At 54.9% G+C, this 16058-nt stretch overlaps 1 protein-coding gene across 7 annotated transcripts in view; it reads right to left on the bottom strand.

Annotated features, from left to right (window-relative positions):
- Positions 1-539: 539 nt before the first annotated feature.
- The window catches only part of FAM107A (family with sequence similarity 107 member A), a 54843-nt gene continuing 39324 nt past the window's right edge, over positions 540-16058 (bottom strand). For 2 of the 7 annotated variants that reach the window (XM_008260854.4, XM_008260853.4), the window contains 3 exons: positions 5761-5935; positions 2844-3000; positions 540-2405 (listed from right to left, as the gene is read on the bottom strand). In XM_008260854.4, the coding sequence (XP_008259076.1) occupies positions 2298-2405; positions 2844-3000; positions 5761-5935 (440 nt within the window). In that variant the 3' untranslated portion in view covers positions 540-2297. Of the gene's footprint in view, positions 2406-2843; positions 3001-5760; positions 5936-6336; positions 6583-7130; positions 7394-11283; positions 11409-14112; positions 14463-16058 lie in introns of those variants that run through there. The other 5 variants (XM_070050665.1, XM_070050667.1, XM_070050666.1 and 2 more) reach the window with 5 other exon arrangements.

Raw genomic sequence — 16058 nt, 5'->3', positions numbered from 1 at the left:
GCTGTGTGAGTAAGGGGCGGGCTGGGGGAGGAGGTCAGAAGTTAGGGAGCTGGGAACGTAGGACCTTCTAGATGCTGGAAGGGCTGCGCTGGGAGCCAGTGGAGGGCCCTGTGCAGAGCGGCAGGATCTGCAGCACCACCTTGGCTGCCACACTGGGTATGGGCTCTGGGGCAAGGGCAGCACAGGGAGACCAGCTGGGGGTGACCGACGCAGGGTCCAGGTGGTGGGCAGGCTCTGTTCTAAGTGACGCCCTGGGATGTAGCGGGCTTCCTTCTCAGAGCAAACACTCTCCAAGTGCTTGTTGAATGATGTGTGCATTAGTCAGGCCCAAGTGCCTGTGTCAGGCCAGAAGGAGAAGGTGTAGAAAGACAGACCTCTGTCCTACAGCCGGGCAATTCCAACCCAATAGGTTTCTGATGAGAACGAGATATCGGAATTTGTAGTGTGATCTTCCAGGTAATTCTGGGCAGACACGTCTGGCCTTCTGTGTCCATAGGGATGCTTTTGGTTACAGTTAACAGAGACTGACCAACGATGGCTTACAACAAAGAGTGATTTATTTTTATTTACAAGACCTCTGGAGGATAGCTGCTGGCACTGGCTTGGTCCAAGGACGATAGGGTTGATGTCTGCGATTCTCTTGGCTTTTTTTCCTCATGTGGTAAAATGTCTGCTGTGGCTCCAGGCGTCACTTCCTCAGTCAAGGCAGGAGGAAGGGAAAGGGAGGGAGGTGTTAGCCATGGCTCTTTCATCCGAAAAGCCTGAGTTTTCCCAGAAGCCCCTGTGGACTTCCTCTCCAGTTTCATTGGCCATACATGGTCACATGGTCACCTTCAGTGTCAAAAGAGGTGGAATAGTGAGAGTCTGGATTTACAGCGTCTAGCAGGCAGTAGCTAGGGAGATGGAGTTGGACTGCCCACTGGGGAGTGAACTGGGTGTCTGCCATGGCTCCCCTGGGGCTTGAGGTCCCTTCCACCTCTGGGACTTTCTCTCCATGACATGCTGCCTCCAAGGAGCACCCTGGTGGCCATCCATTGGAATTCCACGAGTTCCCTGGGAATGGCCTGCTTCCTCCCGGACGCCCAGTCTGGCTTCTCTCCACACGTCCGAACAACACACAGACCCCCAAGGGGGACTTCTGGGGCACAGGTGGCCTTTATTTAGGGATCGTGCATCTTCGGCATAAACCTCATCCGGCTGATGTTTACACAGCGGCACCGCACCCTCAGCGCGTCAGGTTCAGGAGCTTTTTGAGCTCGGTTGAACGTGAATATGAGCATGCACACACAGAGACAGAATGGCTACATCTACACCTCTGCGGGCACCGCTCACAGGAAGGAGACGCCACCCTTGGTCCCTGGCTGGTCACCCAGATAGGAGTGAGAAAGGGCATCTGGGTGGTGGGTGGCAGCTCTCTCTGGAGGTGCTGGGTGGGGGTGGGAGCACACGCTCTCCAAAGGCGAGAGGAAAAGGTGAAGTCTTCGCTGCTTTTGGCTGGAGTCGCATATTGGTGCAGTTGCACAGGTGAGAAACACAGATTGGCAATTACGTCTGTCCCTGGGGAAAACACTCATTACATCTGCGACACAGACGCTGGGCCAGAGAGCCACAGTCTTCCGTGGAGTGGGGTGGGGAAGCCCCAAGGCAGGGTCCACCCCGGGTGCTCCAGCTTCGGCCTTTCCTGGGAGCCCCCGGCCCACGTCCGCCAGATCAGGCGCCGTAACTGAACATGAGCCCCTGTGGCTCCTACGCACAAGCAGGTGTGTGAAACGCATCGTTAGGTGTGTTCACAAGGTCCGGACTGGGCGGGGGAGAGGAGGAGAGCAAAGCTTGGGTGTGGTGGGGGTGGGGGGCGTTGGCAAACCCTCAGTGCCCTTCGTGAGTGTCTACCTTGCTTGCTGCCACCATGGGCGCTGCACCCTGCCTCAGTGCCTTCCCTCACTGCCCTTGGTGGCTTTCAAAGCGGGTGTCCTGGAAGCTGAGCTCTGCTTAGCTGCTCTCACCTGGCCACAGGTGAAACCACAGGTGGGTGAGTTCTCTGAGACCAGGGAGCCGGGCTGCTTCCGGGCCTGACAGCCAGAGGGGCTCCGATACCCACTGTGCAGTTGTGCAGGGAGGGGCACCTTGGTGAGGGTTCACCTGGCAATGGCTTCCCTTTGGGGCAGGGGGGGAGTGTGCTCAGAAGGAAACGGCTGGGCGTTCAGGGGGCGCCAGCTTCCCAGGGCCAGGCTGTTCTACAGGAGCAGGTGTGCGTGGCACGGGGTGGGGGGCCCGGGCTGCCGGGCGCTGCAGCCGCTCTACAGGGCTCGCTCTTCGCTGGGCAGCGTGGCGATCCTCCGCAGGTTTTCCCTGACTTTCATAAACTCCGGCGCGTGCTCTTCCTCCTGCTCCGGGGGTTTTTCCAGCTGAAGGAGAGAGACACAGCGGTGTGAAGCGGATGGGGCTGCGAGAATTCATTCCTGGTCTCAGAACCGAGGGGTCTGGGTGTCCTCGGGAGGGAGACGGAACGGGCCTGGGTGGACAGAGCACCGCTGACTGCACCTGGGCCTCAGTCCCCCCCCCCCCAAGGTGGCAGTGCCACCTGGCTCACAGGGCAATGTGAGAGTGAAATCAGAACTGGCTTGTGGCACACTGGGGCAAGGACGAAGCTCAGGTCCAGAGAGGTGAAGCCATTCCTCCAAGTCACACAGCGCCGTGAGTGGCAGAGCGAGGGCTCAGGCTGCTGGCGGACTCCGGGTCCAGTGCTCCTCCTGCTGACGAGCTGCGGCCACACGAAGAGGCCCTCTCTGGGCCCAGAGGCGGCCCTGGAAGAGGCTGGGGCCGGCGCTGGGTTCTCCACCCACCTGGTTCAGCCTCTGCTGCCGTCTCAGCAGCTCCTGCTCGAAGGGGCACTGCAGCCGCTTGGCCTCCTGTTCCTCCTTCTTCTTCTTGATGAGCTGGTTCCGCCGCCGGTGCTCCAGCACGCGCTGCAGCTCGGGCTTGCTGTCCACGCCCAGGCCCCTGCGGGGGTGGGGTGGGGGCCGTCAGGAGACCCCTGCCCTCCCACCTCCCCCAGGCTCAGGGCTTCACCTTGGAGTGACGCCATGCCATCCTCCTGGCAGCCCCCGGAGTGGAAGCTTTACTGTCCCATTTTACAGAGAAGGGAACAGGGGCTGGTCAGCTGAGGACACTCCTCCGAGCCACAGCCATAAGGGGCCTGGGTGAGGATCTGAACCCGGGCCTGTCTGACTGCAGAGACCAGGTTTTATGTGATAGGCACAGAGAGTGAGTTTCCCTCTGCCGATTCACTCCCCACTTGTCTGCCATGCCAGGACTGGGTCTCGGCTGGCTGCAACTTGGACCCTGCCTCTTAGGTGGGTGGCAGGGACTCAAGTGCTTAAGCCATCAGTGGCCATCTCCCAGGGTTTTCGTTAGCAGGAAGCTGGAGTCAAGAGCCAGAGTTGTGGGCATCCCAACTTCTGAGCCGAACGCACGCTCCTGCTTAGGTTCTCTGGATGAGTTTCTAAAGGTGGTGTTCTTGCATCAGGTTCTTAGGGAAGATCTTGGATTCCTATTTCTGTCTGTCCCTTAGAAGCCTGTCCGCTCTGTCAACAGCGCACAAGAGCTTCTGCTTCTCCCCTCTGCCACCAGCCAATCTCTTTTACCTTTGCAAATCTGGTAGCTAAGAAATAATACCTGGGGTCCTGCATCGTGGCACAATGGGGTAGGCTGCCACTTGGAACAATGGTACCTCATATAGGCTGCTGGAGCGAGTCTTGGCTGCTCCACTTCTGGTGCAGCTTCCTGCTAATGTGCCTGAGAGAGCAGTGGAAGATGATCCAAGTTCTTGGATCCCTGCCACCCACCCTCCCCACTGGGAGATCCGGATGAAGTCTAGTCTCCTGGCTTTAGCCTGGCCCAGACCTGTTGCAGGCATTTGAGGAATAAACCAGCAGATGGAAGATCTTTTCTCCCTCTGTCTGCCTTTCAAATAGGTAAATGTCTGGTTTTCATTTGTGTCTTTACATAGAACAGGCTTTGATAAGTTTAGTAACTCCTTGCATTTCCTTTTGTGTGAATTAGTTGTATCTGCTTTCTGCTCATCTATCTTTGTTTTTTATTTTTTTAAAATTATTATTTGAGAGGTAGAGTTGGAGGGGGAGAGACAGAGGTATTCCATCCACTGAATCACTCCCCAAATGGCTGCAACAGCTGGAGTTGAGTCTATCTTAATCCAGGAGTCAGGGGGCTCTTCCAGGTCTCCAATGTGGCTGCAGGGGCCCAAGCCTTTGGGTCATCTTGTACTGCTTTCCCAGGCCATAAGCAGAGAGCTGGACCAGCAATGGAGCAGCCAGGACACGAACCGGCACCCGTATGTGATGCTGGTGCTGTAGGTGGAGGCTTAGCCTACTATGTCACAGCGCTGTGCCCCTTGCTCACTTATCTTTTCCTTGTGGATTTTTAAGAGATCAGAATTTATTAATTTTTTCTGCATATAAATTTTTTCCAATAAAATCTATTGCAAATATTGTAAAATATTGCACATATTTCCCCTGGTTCATCTTTAAGCTTCTGCTTTTCATTGTGGTGACATTTTTGATATTAAATGCGATGCCTCTGAAAGCCAATCAGAGAAAATGCTATTGTAATAACACCGAGTGAATAGAAAACCCCAAACTACCCAGGCACAAAAGGATGTTGGTCACTCCTGAAAACTGGAAGGGAAATCGCAACCGGCTCCAATACCAGAACCGGCCAGCAGAGGGAGCGACAAAGGCGGCGATGCCGCCTTCCTCCCGGTTCTGCTGCGCCCTGTCCACCCTCGCCTATCGGTTGTGGAGTTCCAGCCCAGCCACAGCCTGTTTGTCCCTGGAGCCCCTCTTCATCATACTGGGTTTTTGTGCTTCCTGCTTGCCGCCTCCAGTGTGGCGGGTCCGTTCCCCTACCTCAGCCAAAGCTGACCAGATGGTGTGCCTCCACTGCTTATGCCTTCGTCACTCTGCAGCTCTACTCCTGGCTGCCCCTCTCAGTCTCTGCCCCAGCCACACCCAGCTGCTTGTGTGGCTTCATTTGCACATGCTTCCCGCTCTGCCATGCAACGCCCACGTCCTAGCCTGGCTCACCCCGTCCCCACTTGAGCCTTAGCCGAGGCATCCACTCTTGCAGGCAGTCACCTTGGACCCCTCCCAGGTTCCTCCACTGGGCTTCCAGACCCACTTTGCGTGCAGTGATGAAGTCACTATTGAGGTTGCAGGCACCCCGTATGGGAGTGGCTGGGTTTTGAGTCCTGGCTCCCCTCCTGCTAATGTGCAGCCTGGAAGCTAGCCGGTGATAGCTTAAGTACTTGAGTCCATCACCCACGTGGGAGACCTGGATTGAATTCCTGGTTCCTGGTTTTGGCCTGGCTCAGCCCTGGATGTTGAGGGCATTTGGAGAGTGAATCAGTAGACAGACGATCCCCCTCTTTCTGCCTCTGGAATAAAATTTATGAAACACCATCCCTGCCTGCTTGTGCCTGCATCTGCTCTGCAAGTGTGGGAACTGGGTTCATTTCTGGTTGTGCTCCTGGTGGACGCCCCTGGGGTGCTGGCGTGAAGTGGATGGCTGGGTGTACAGGGCTTTGGGGACCCTCTGCAGACTGGATCTTGGCAGTGTCCGTGCTGACCACGGAGGGCACCCCCAGCCCTCCTCGGCCTCCAGGAGCCCAGGATGAGACCAGGGCTGCCTTCCCCGAGGGGCACCTGTTCCAGCCGGGCCAGGGCAGCCCAACTCCACCCGCACCTCCTGTGGTTCATGAGCAGCTCTCGGTGCAGCTCCTGGTGGCTCCGCGAGGCCTTCACTGGGTTCAACAGCTTCTTGGGCTTGATGAGCTCCGGGTTCCACTCTCTGTAATCTGGCCGGGCCATCAGGCCCCCAATGTCCGCCCGCTCCCGCTGGATCTCGGAGTACATGGAGGCTGTGGAGATGGGCACAGGGGTTAGAGCTGAGCCCCCAATCCCGCCTGTGCCCAGCAGGCACCGTTGAAGGGTGGGGGTTTCATGTCAGGGGGTCCTCGCTATCCTGATCTTGGCAGTGATTGGACCGATGCATGGGCTTGTAAGGATCGGTGATAGTGTTTGTGAGATACCTGGGGAAGGGAAGCAAGTGAGCCTGGGTTACAGCAAATGGGTTGGGACCTGCATATGTTTTCTGGCTTGATTGCAAAAAAAACAAAAAAAGTGTCTTCGACTAGAAAGGGAATTAGGTGTGAGTTTGTGTGTTTCAATGAACTTGAAAAACAGAAAAAGGAAAGATAGATAAAAAGTGATAGGTACTTGTTAAAGATGATTGGATACATGCAGGGGTGAAAATACTAACCCTAATTTCTCCATCTGTAGTTCCAAATGCTGTGGTGGGAATGTCTAGCTTTTCACTTTGTGTGGACCAAAGAGGAGGCTGTGCGAGGCAGGGGCTGTGCCACTCGTTACAAAGGGATGGCTGGCATCTTTGATGCAACCGGCTGGCTACTTGATGGCCTCACTTCTACCATGGCAGTTTGAAAGTGGTGAGTGTAGTTGAAATTCAGACCTAAGGGTTCCCTCTTCTACAAGCTGGTTCCTTAACCTTGGAATGTCCAAAAGCAAGAGAGAAGGTGGGAAGGAGAGGAAATGTTTTTGTAGAAATTAAAAAAAAAGTTGCCAACTCCCTCCCCAAGTGTCTGCAATATCTGGGGGGTGGGCGTTGTACAAAGCTGGGATCCAGGGACTCAGTCCAGCCCCCCACCGCCACCCCGGCCCGCCGCTGGTGGCAGGAATCCAGCTACTTGAGCATCACTGCCACCTCCCAGGGTCTGCTTTAGCAGGAAGCTGGAGTCAGGAGCCAAGGCTGGGGCTTGAACCCAGGCGCTCTGACGTGGGACGTGGGTATCCTGACCATTCAGTCAAACACCCACCCCAAGACTTCCTTCAAAGAGAAGTTTCAAGGGGCTGGACACTGCCTGAGCATGACCTGCTTCTAGCATTTGCAGAGAAAATTGAGACTTCAGCTCTGCCCCCTTCAGGAGCCCAGCTTTTCTGAGGTTGAGTGCCTGCTGTATGCCAGGCACTGACAGAGTCTGGTTGGACTTGAAAGCCTGTAGTCTTCACACAGCCTCCGAGGGAGCGGGTCCCCACCTTACTGGGTGCTGGGCTGTGGTGCCCTCCCCAGGCGCTCGCTACCTCCCAGCACGGGGAACAGGATGAAAGCTGCTCCCCGACTGGATGGGGCCCACTGGGCGAACAGGTGTTCTCCAGGTGAACTAGATGAGCGGAAACTTGGAAGCGGTTGCTGAGGACAGTGGATGCGGAGGCAGGGTCTGGTGGGGTGTAGGCTGAATGAGGCCAAGGTGAGTGTCGGCGAGCGGAGGCATCCGCAGCGAGGCTGTTTCCCATGCCACCTGCCAGGGGAGCCCGCAGAGAGACCGCATATGTACACTGGAAAAGGTGCTAATCGTTGTACAATATTTTGGATACAGCCAGACTGTGTCACAGCATAGAAACATAGCTGCTAGTATTTTTCTTGAACTCATATTGAATTCTAATTAACGTCCTGTCTTCTCACCTTTTCCATAAGGCTATCTGTTTTCAGTTTCTAGCTGTCCTAATTCTTTGGTCCTTAAAAATTGGCCATGATAGTGTTTGGTAGTTAATTTAAAATGGGCACTTGACAAAATAGACAGCTGGCTATATTCATGCGTCCTCCTTGTAAAAAAATAGTTAATCATTTAATTCGAGAGGCAGAGAGACAAATAGAGCTCCCATCTCTGGTTCATTGCTCAAATGCCTGCTTGAAGCCCTGAGCCAGGAACTCCATTCAGGTGTCCCATGTGGGTGGCAGGTGCGCCACCATTGAGCACCTGCTGCCCTCTAGGGCGTGCACTAGCAGGAAGCTGGAATGAGAAGCAGAGCAGGGACTTGAACCAAGGCACTGTGATAGGGAATGTGGGCATTTCACGTGGCATCTTAACCACTGCCCCAAACACAGCCCGTTTTTTTTTTTTCTTAAAAATGGACATTTTCTTGTCCTGGGGGAGCAAGCTACCTGGGAGCTAATGCATCAGACAACCCTGAATGACACTGGAATGGACCCCACCCCCCACTTGCTGCCTATTCCTGTTACCAAGTTCCACCAGCCCTTTAACTAAGGAATTCTTTGCTTCTGTGTCCTCAGTTCTCATTCTGTGCAGGTCATTGTCACCCCACACTGAGCTGCTCAGGCTGCCTGGCAATAAGGCCGGAAACAGAAATGATTTGTGCACATTTAGGAAAGGAGATGGCAGAATGAATGTTTTTAGCAGACTAACTATGTAGTCTGGATTCCCAAATGGGTTAGCAGAAATGCATTGGAACAAATGAGGGAATTCATTGTTAATGTGGCCAGATCCACAGTAGTTACAGAGGCTGGTGCCTGCCCTTGGTTTGAGTCCTGGCTGCTCAACTTCTGATCCAGTCCCCTGCTAATGCTCCTGGGAAAGCAGCAGAAGATGACCCGGCCCCTGCACCCATGTGGAAGACATAAATGAAGCTCATGTCTCCTGGATTTGCCTTGGCTCAGCCCTGACTGTTGTGGCCATCTGGGGAGTGAACCAGCAGCTGGAAGATTTCTCTCTCTCACTCTCTCTCTCCTTTTCTCTGTTACTCTGTCTTCCAAATAAATGAATAAATCTTTAGGAAAAAATTTAAAAGGCCAATTCAAAAGGGTCCCATGGAGGGTGTCTTTCTCTATCTCTCCTTCTCTGTGTGTCACATAAATACATCTTTAAAAAATTGAAGTCCATGAAACCAAGAGCTCCTGCCTGCCCGCAGTGACCACAATGAAGGCACAACTCAGGAAAAGCCGTGCATTCCCCAAATGTTCAAGTTCATTTGCAGGTACTGTGGTAGACCCGGGCCACATGGCGGTGACCCTGGCAGGCGAGGTCTGTGCTATTACAGCTCCTACACCTTATCAGGCTTTTCTGACCTTAGCCAACAGGCTGCTAAACCCAAGCACAAAGCAGTAAAAATGCACGATGAGAAATGGCGAGGGATATCACGAGTGGGACAGGCGGCTCTGATAGCGCTGAGGACCTACCTCCAGCTGGATCTGGGGGGAAGGGCCTTGCCATGATCTGACCATGGGGAGGGGACGGGGGCGCCACCAGGGCCTAAGGAATAGCCAGCGTGACTCATGCACCTTGAACAAGCAGCGTCTGTTCGGGGCACACAGAAGCACAGTGTGCTGCCCAGGCGTGAGCCAGCCGCTACGAGGGTGTCGGCAGCGCGGGTGGCCGGTGGGTTCCAGGCGGGGCAGAGAGTGCGTCCCTTTCAATGCAGGAAAGGTCACTCCTGCTGCTATGTAGGGTAAACGGTCAGCAAGTTTGGGGAATTTTTATGACTTTGGTTTCCTTCCCTTCCATCGGGCAGTCTCTGTCTCTCTCTGCCATTAAATTCCAGAAAAAAGACCCACTGGCCCTGGCTGACCTTCCTTCTGTGGGTCACCAGGCACAGCCACAGGGTTGCACACCCCAGGGTCAGGCCCCACCCTGGCCAGAGGACCCGGCCTGCCAGGCTCAGTAGAGGGGCCTGGTGTCGTTTGGACTTTCTGTTGCCATTGCCTTCAAATTCCTCACACATTGCAAACAAGGGACCCCACACTTTGATTTTGCTGTGGGTCCCTGCGTATTACGTAGCCAGTCCTGCACCACAGGGCCAGGCAGTGGCCAGCCCCGGGTGACGGTGTGGCTGCAGCAGGGATCCTGAAGGATCTGGGTTGATCTTCAGCACAGAAGCGTAGCTGGGAAAATTGCTGGACTCCAGCAAGCAACATGGGAGGTTGTGCACATGCCTGCGTTGGGGCAGTGCTGCTGGGAGCCCCTGGGGCATAGAGGACTGTGGAGCCAGCCTTCCTGTCCTTTAGCTACATTAATTCACTTTTATTTATTTGAGAGGTAGAGAGTGAGAGTGAGGGAGCTTTCAACTGCTAGTTGATTCTCCAAATGCCCACAAACGGTTGGGTCTGGGTCAGGCTGCAGCCAGGAGCCCTGAGCTCCATCCAGGTCTCCCTGTAGATGGCAGGGACCCAGATAGTTGAGCCGTCGCCTGCTGCCTCCAAGAGTGCCCACGGACAGGGAAGCGCGAATCAGGAGCCAGATCCAGGACTTGACCGCAGGCCCTCTGATATGGCGTTTGGGTGTCTTCACCACTGGGACAAATGCTCACCACCCTTTAATTTCATTAAATGACGCCTCCATGTGGGAAAGAGGGTCACACGGGTCCTGTCACCACAAAGTCTGCTCAGCAAAGCCCAGGCGCTGGGCCAGGGGAGTTGAGGCTGTCTGGGGACCTTCCCAGGACTGCTGGGGGTCCTGAGGGAACAGGCCCCCGGAGGGGAGGGAGTTAAGTGGCCGGCTAGTCCTTCAGAGCTATACGCAGCGCCACGGGAGGAAGTGGACGTGGAACCATTCCGACCTGGGCTTGCGTTTGGCTCTGTCCCTTCTCAGCCTAGCAAGTTAGCAGCTACCTTCTGGAGCTGGAGTCTGACAACTTGAGCCTTTGGACCCAATTCCACTGCCTCGCTGCCTTGGATCACAGCCACTCCCACTCGTCACTCTCAGTCTGTGGCTGCCTTCCCGCTCGGAGAGCAGGCTTGAGTAGGAGGCACAGCTGCTTTCGGTCTGCTGTTTGCTCTTCTGTAAAGCTGGCCTTTGAGTGGAGCCCCTTCTTCCTGAGGTGTTTTTCTAACAAATGAGGGGAGACTTGCAGGGCGTTTGGCAAATGCCTAGTACAGAGCTAGCAGGGCTGCCCCAGACAGCCAGGCACGTTGTGCACTGTGCAACTGTAAGCCTTCAATTCCTGTGGATTAAGCTGTGAATGGGATCCCTAATGTTGGTTTTAACAGTTGCTGTTAAGGAAGTCCCTTTCCTAGTCCTGGACTAAGCTTTCTTATCCTCCTCAAAAGCTACATTGGTTAAATCAGTGGATTTTTTTTTTTTTTTTTTGGACAGGTAGATTTAGAGAGACAGAGAGAAAGGTCTTCCTTTTTCCATTGGTTCACCCCCCAAATGGCCGGCGTGCTGCACCGATCCGAAGCCAGGAGCCAGGTGCCTCCTTCTGGTCTCCCATGCGGGTGCAGGGCCCAAGCACTTGGGCCATCTTCCACTGCACTCCAGGGCCACAGCAGAGAGCTGGACTAGAAGAGGAGCAACTGGGACAGAATCCGGCGCCCCAACTGGGACTAGAACCCAGTGCTGCAGGCAGAGGATTAGCCTGGTGAGCTGCGGTGCTGGCCAAGTCAGTGGATCTTAACCTTGATTTCCATTTTGTCATTGCTGTGGAAGCATCCTGACATCAGGGATTTTGATTTAGTTGTCTTGGGAGCAGCTTGGCCTCAGGAGGTAAAGTTCTCCAGGCAATTCCATTTCTCAGCCAACTCTGCAAACCATGGAGTGAAAAAACACTCAGCTTCTTGGCACTGGCCTAACCGGTTTCAGCTCACTGGGGTTGACTTGGCTATTGTGGGTAGGTGTGCCCAAGGTCACAGTTGGTAGCAGGTGTATGTCCTTGGGCAGGTCTTTGACCTCTGGGATCCTCTTGGCTGTAAAGACTGGACCAGCTAACGTTCTGGGAGGAGGGTAGAGGCGGTTTGTGTCTGACAGCTAAAGTGAGTGTCTCGTGTGACTACAGGATGGGCTCGTAATTCTCATTAATGTGCAGAGGAAGGGCAGAGCTCACCTCCTATGGGGTGGGGGTGGGGGGTCAGATGAGAGATTGGGAGCCCCTCACTTGGTTCCTTTCTGGTTCTGTTAGTGACCTAAGAGGTACCAGAGCTCCTCCCTGGAGGCCCCACAGGACACAGGCCCATGCCAGGCAGGGCTGAGCTCCCCAGGCTGTGGGAATGTGTGGCTGTTAGTGGGCAACTTCGAAACTACACACTGGTGCTGCCTGGCTGCAGGAGGCCACCAAGGACAGATGGGAGAGGAAGTCCCAGGTCCTAGTTTATCCTGAGAATGGCCATGTCAACCCCAGCTGACCAAGGCCTTAATGCCCCTGCATTGGCTTCTTCCTTGCCCTGGTGCTTCTGGATCTGCCTTTGATGGAGTCAATGACAACAGATGACAGGTGAGCCAGTAAGGCAAAGTGCTGAAAGCACTTTAGACAAGATGCTGGGTTTGTATCACGGTGGTGCCCCTTCCCAGCTCAGTGACCTTGGGCAAATAGCTTGACCTCTCTGAGCATCGTACAGTGGGGATAGGGACTCATGGGACCATGTGGAGGGTGAATGATAGGATGTGCATGGTGCACTCGGTCCAGGGCCTGGCACGGCGGTGCTCACTGAAGGCAAACCCTGTCTTCCTGGCCGGAAGGGACATTTGATCTGGATGTCAGAATCGCCCTGGGAGGCAGCCTGTGGTATCCCATCTGGTAGATGAGAAAACCAAGACTGAGCGAGGCCAAGCTCCTTGCCCCAAGATGCACAGACAGGAAATGACAGCCAGACTCCAAATTCAGTGCCCTTGGCCTTCCAGGTACAAAATGTCTTTCAGCTGGCCCAGCAGGCTCACATTCATTTTCTCTCTGGATGCTCAAGAAACCCCAGTAATGGGGCAGTGTGAGCCCATTTTAGAGATGAAAAAATTGAGGCCCAGTAACTGGAAGACTAAAATACAAACTGTCATTGGCAAGCCGCAGCCTGGCCTCAGCAGCTTTGGACTTAGACCAGAATCCACCAGTCTGGCTGCCAGCTGGAACTGTGGGGTCCCTTTCTCACTCCCTGTTGCTGTTCAAGCTGCAGGAAGCACCCTCTCGATTCACATTTATTTAATGGGTGGGCACAGAGGAAGAGAGGCTTTTGAATAACGACTGGCAAAGGAAAAAGCAGCATTGAGTAGAAGTGACAAGCGTGGCCGCTGGATTCCCCCACGCTTCTTGCCGACTTCCTCCCGCTGGGGAAAGTGCCTGTTTGTATCTCACGGGCCAGCCACCCAAGAGCTGTGTGTTTGGGGAGGGGGCCACTGCAGATCTCCCCTCAGCCCCCATCAGAGCTGCGTGCCCATCCGATGCAATGGCTCCAGACAAACTTCCCGAACCTCTGTCCCTAACAGCTTCCTTTGTGAGCAGCACGTTCAGGCGGCTGTGCTTTTGGGGTTGTGAATGCTTTCCGCAGGGCAGAGTCTGGGGCTAGCCACAGGGGTCCCTCAGCGAGGCTGCTGAAGTGTGTCCCGTGGTTGATCAGGGAAGAAGCATCGGCAGGCCAGATGTTCCTGCTGGCCCACCCCTGCCACCATGCTAGTCACTCCATCTGCAGACAACTGCAGGAGGGAGATTCCAGCAGGTGCACGCCACCAGCAGAGCTAAGAGAGCCACTCAGATTTAAGCAGTGCACAGACAGCTAGTACTGGGGCTGCCCTATAGCCAGAATCCACTTGGGGTTCCTAGCAGTTCCAGAAAGTGACACACCCTATCCTAGAGCCCCTGACTTCTGGCCCAATCCCAGACTTGCTGCATGTACCACAGGGAGCCAGAATCAAAGTTTACCTGAAAGACAGGTAACATGTAACCTGCGCTCGCTGTGGGTCATGCACCTGGCAGCCTGCGGGGGGTGAGGGGGGCATGGTCATTGCCCTCTTTCTACAGAAGAAGCAGGAAGGCTCAGAGGGTCCATCTGGTCCCCCCAGATCACACAGCCGTGGGAGGAAGGGGTAGCATCTGAGTTGAGCTCTATCTGAATGCAGAACCCGTGTTCTCCCAGTTGTGCCACCTGCTGCACTTTGGCCTTTTGTCTACCAGTTAGGAAGAGAACTCCCCGTTCTGTGGGACAACGGATTTAGGAGAGGCCATATCACGCATTAATTCCCATTCATGGGAAGACTTAAGAGAAAAAGATGAGCCACAATTCAGGGCTGATTTGTGGGGCTCATTTTGTCTCTCCTCCATTTCTCGAGCCCAGGGAGCCAGGAGGCATCCCTTGGGCGATGTCACAGATGCAGAGACCTAGCTCCGGCCCCTAAACTCAAAGAGCTCAGGGCCTGCCCGAGAGCCCGCTGCGGTGTCCAGCGGCTGCCCTCCTGCCTTTCCACCTCCTCCCAGGGCAGCACCCAGCTCAGCAGCAGGTGAAACAGAATAGAGAGATTCTTACTTGTTGGGCCGGGTCCTCCGTGAGGGAAGTCGGGAGCCGTGTTGCTGCGCTCCTCGCTCCACCGGGAAGTCCCAGGCGAGTGAGGAGGGCCGCCTCCAGGGGGCGGTGCTTAAACCCCTGGGGAACGGGAGGCCACTGAAATGTGCCAACAAGTGAGGCAGCTTTGCATTCCTGTTTATTCTGGTATCAATAAAAAGGAACTGTTGCTATAGTAACGGGTATTTCACTTGGTACACGGCCACTTCTGCGACGCAGAACACCGTGTCCAGGCCACCCGCTTATGAGGCACAAATAAATACTGATTTTGTCAGATGGCTGAGGACGCAAGCATGCCAAGCTTTGTCCCGAGCAAGGCGGTTTCACAGGAATTTCCCTTGTTTCAAATGGGAGGGTCAGGCGAGAATTCCGGCACTCCCCGAAGGGAGGGGAAGCCACACTTCCTGCTGCAGCCACGGAATCTTGGGGAGCAAATGGCTTTTGGGGTGCAAAGGGTGGGTAGTACAGGGAAGAGGAAGACTGCTCAGCCCTGAGCCATTCTGGGTCACCCTTGAATTGGTTGAAAACTGTATGCACGGTGTCTACCCAATAATCTGAACTTCTTCCGAACTTCACGGAGGAGTCAACGGAACACGGCCCAGGGAGAGTGTGGGAGACTGGGAGATGACCATGGCCGGCCCCAGACAGGTTCATGTGTCAGCCCTGGCTCTGGCCCCACCGCTGAGCCCTGGTTTCTGCGAATGTGGAAGAGTTTGGGAGAGAACATAGGTGAGGTGATGTAAGTGAAAACACACATGTTAGCAAACACAACCTCTCGTGCAGGGAGAAGTGGCTCCACGTGACCTCAGGGCACAGCCCCGGCATGCAGCCCATTCTAGAAATACTGGCTCAGTGAATGAACATGTGAGGGTCAAACCCAAGAATGTAGATCCTTAAGGCCAAAATGGCTGCTTGCATTCTCCTGATGTCAGAATCAGCTCTCACGTGAAGATGAGGAGACTTTTCCTGGCTTGTAGCAGGAGGCTTAGTGCCTCAGTTAGGAAGCTGGCCTCTTCCAGGGACACCAGCCCCAACCTTCATTTCTCATAGAGTCTCAGTTAGTGGGAAGGTGGTGATGAGGCCCAGGAGCACGCATCAAACATGACAGCAGCCGTTCTAAGCTGCAGCGTGTGGCCTCTTGGACCATTGATTAACATAATATGCATTCTTGAGTACCCACTCTGTTCCCAGCACTGCCCCAAGTGCTGAGGCCATGGTGTGAAAGTGACAAGACAAGGTGCTTGTCCTGGGGGAAACTGCATGTCCAGGGAGGTCTCTGACAGTAAACAAGGAGGCATCAGCCTGTGACGAGCCCGTGATGCCAGCAAGACAGGGCCAGGTCAAAGAGGGTGGTGGGGGCTTGGGAAGGGTGGCCCTGGAGAAGGTGATGTTTGAGGGAGGCCAAATCACATGGAGTCGGCCGTAAGGAGCGGTCATGTTGGGGGACGTCCCGGAGAGAGGCCCTGAGCTTGGGCACAAAGGCCAGCAGGGCTGCAGTGTTGGGAGGGATGGAGGGGCAGCGGCAGCCGGTGAAGTTCTAGGGAACCCTGGCCGAGGCCATCATGGGAGAGCTCCTTAGACTCGGGGTGGGGGGTCGCACCTTCTCGGCCATGAGACAATGTTCTAGAAATAAAGGGTGGTCCGTTTTATTTCTTCTTCCTGAATTCCGCTTCTCTGGAGATACTTCCAAGGCCTCTGCTGGCTTCCCGCCTTGCTGTGCCTTAACCTCGCTTAAACTCTTGGGGTAGGAGAGGATGCCAGATTCTTGTGCAACCCCTCTCCACTGCCCCTGGTTCCCTCCCACGTGCCGTCCTGCTCTGACATGAGTAATCTGGGCATTTCCCTGGCTGGGCTGAACCAAACTCAGTGCCTCCTGACAGCTGGGGGAGTAAGAGGGGTCCTGGGGGAGG

The sequence above is a fragment of the Oryctolagus cuniculus genome, chromosome 10 (genome assembly GCF_964237555.1).
Source record: "Oryctolagus cuniculus chromosome 10, mOryCun1.1, whole genome shotgun sequence".
NCBI classification, from domain to species: Eukaryota; Metazoa; Chordata; class Mammalia; order Lagomorpha; family Leporidae; genus Oryctolagus; species Oryctolagus cuniculus.
This window is presented reverse-complemented; position numbering and strand designations above follow the sequence as displayed.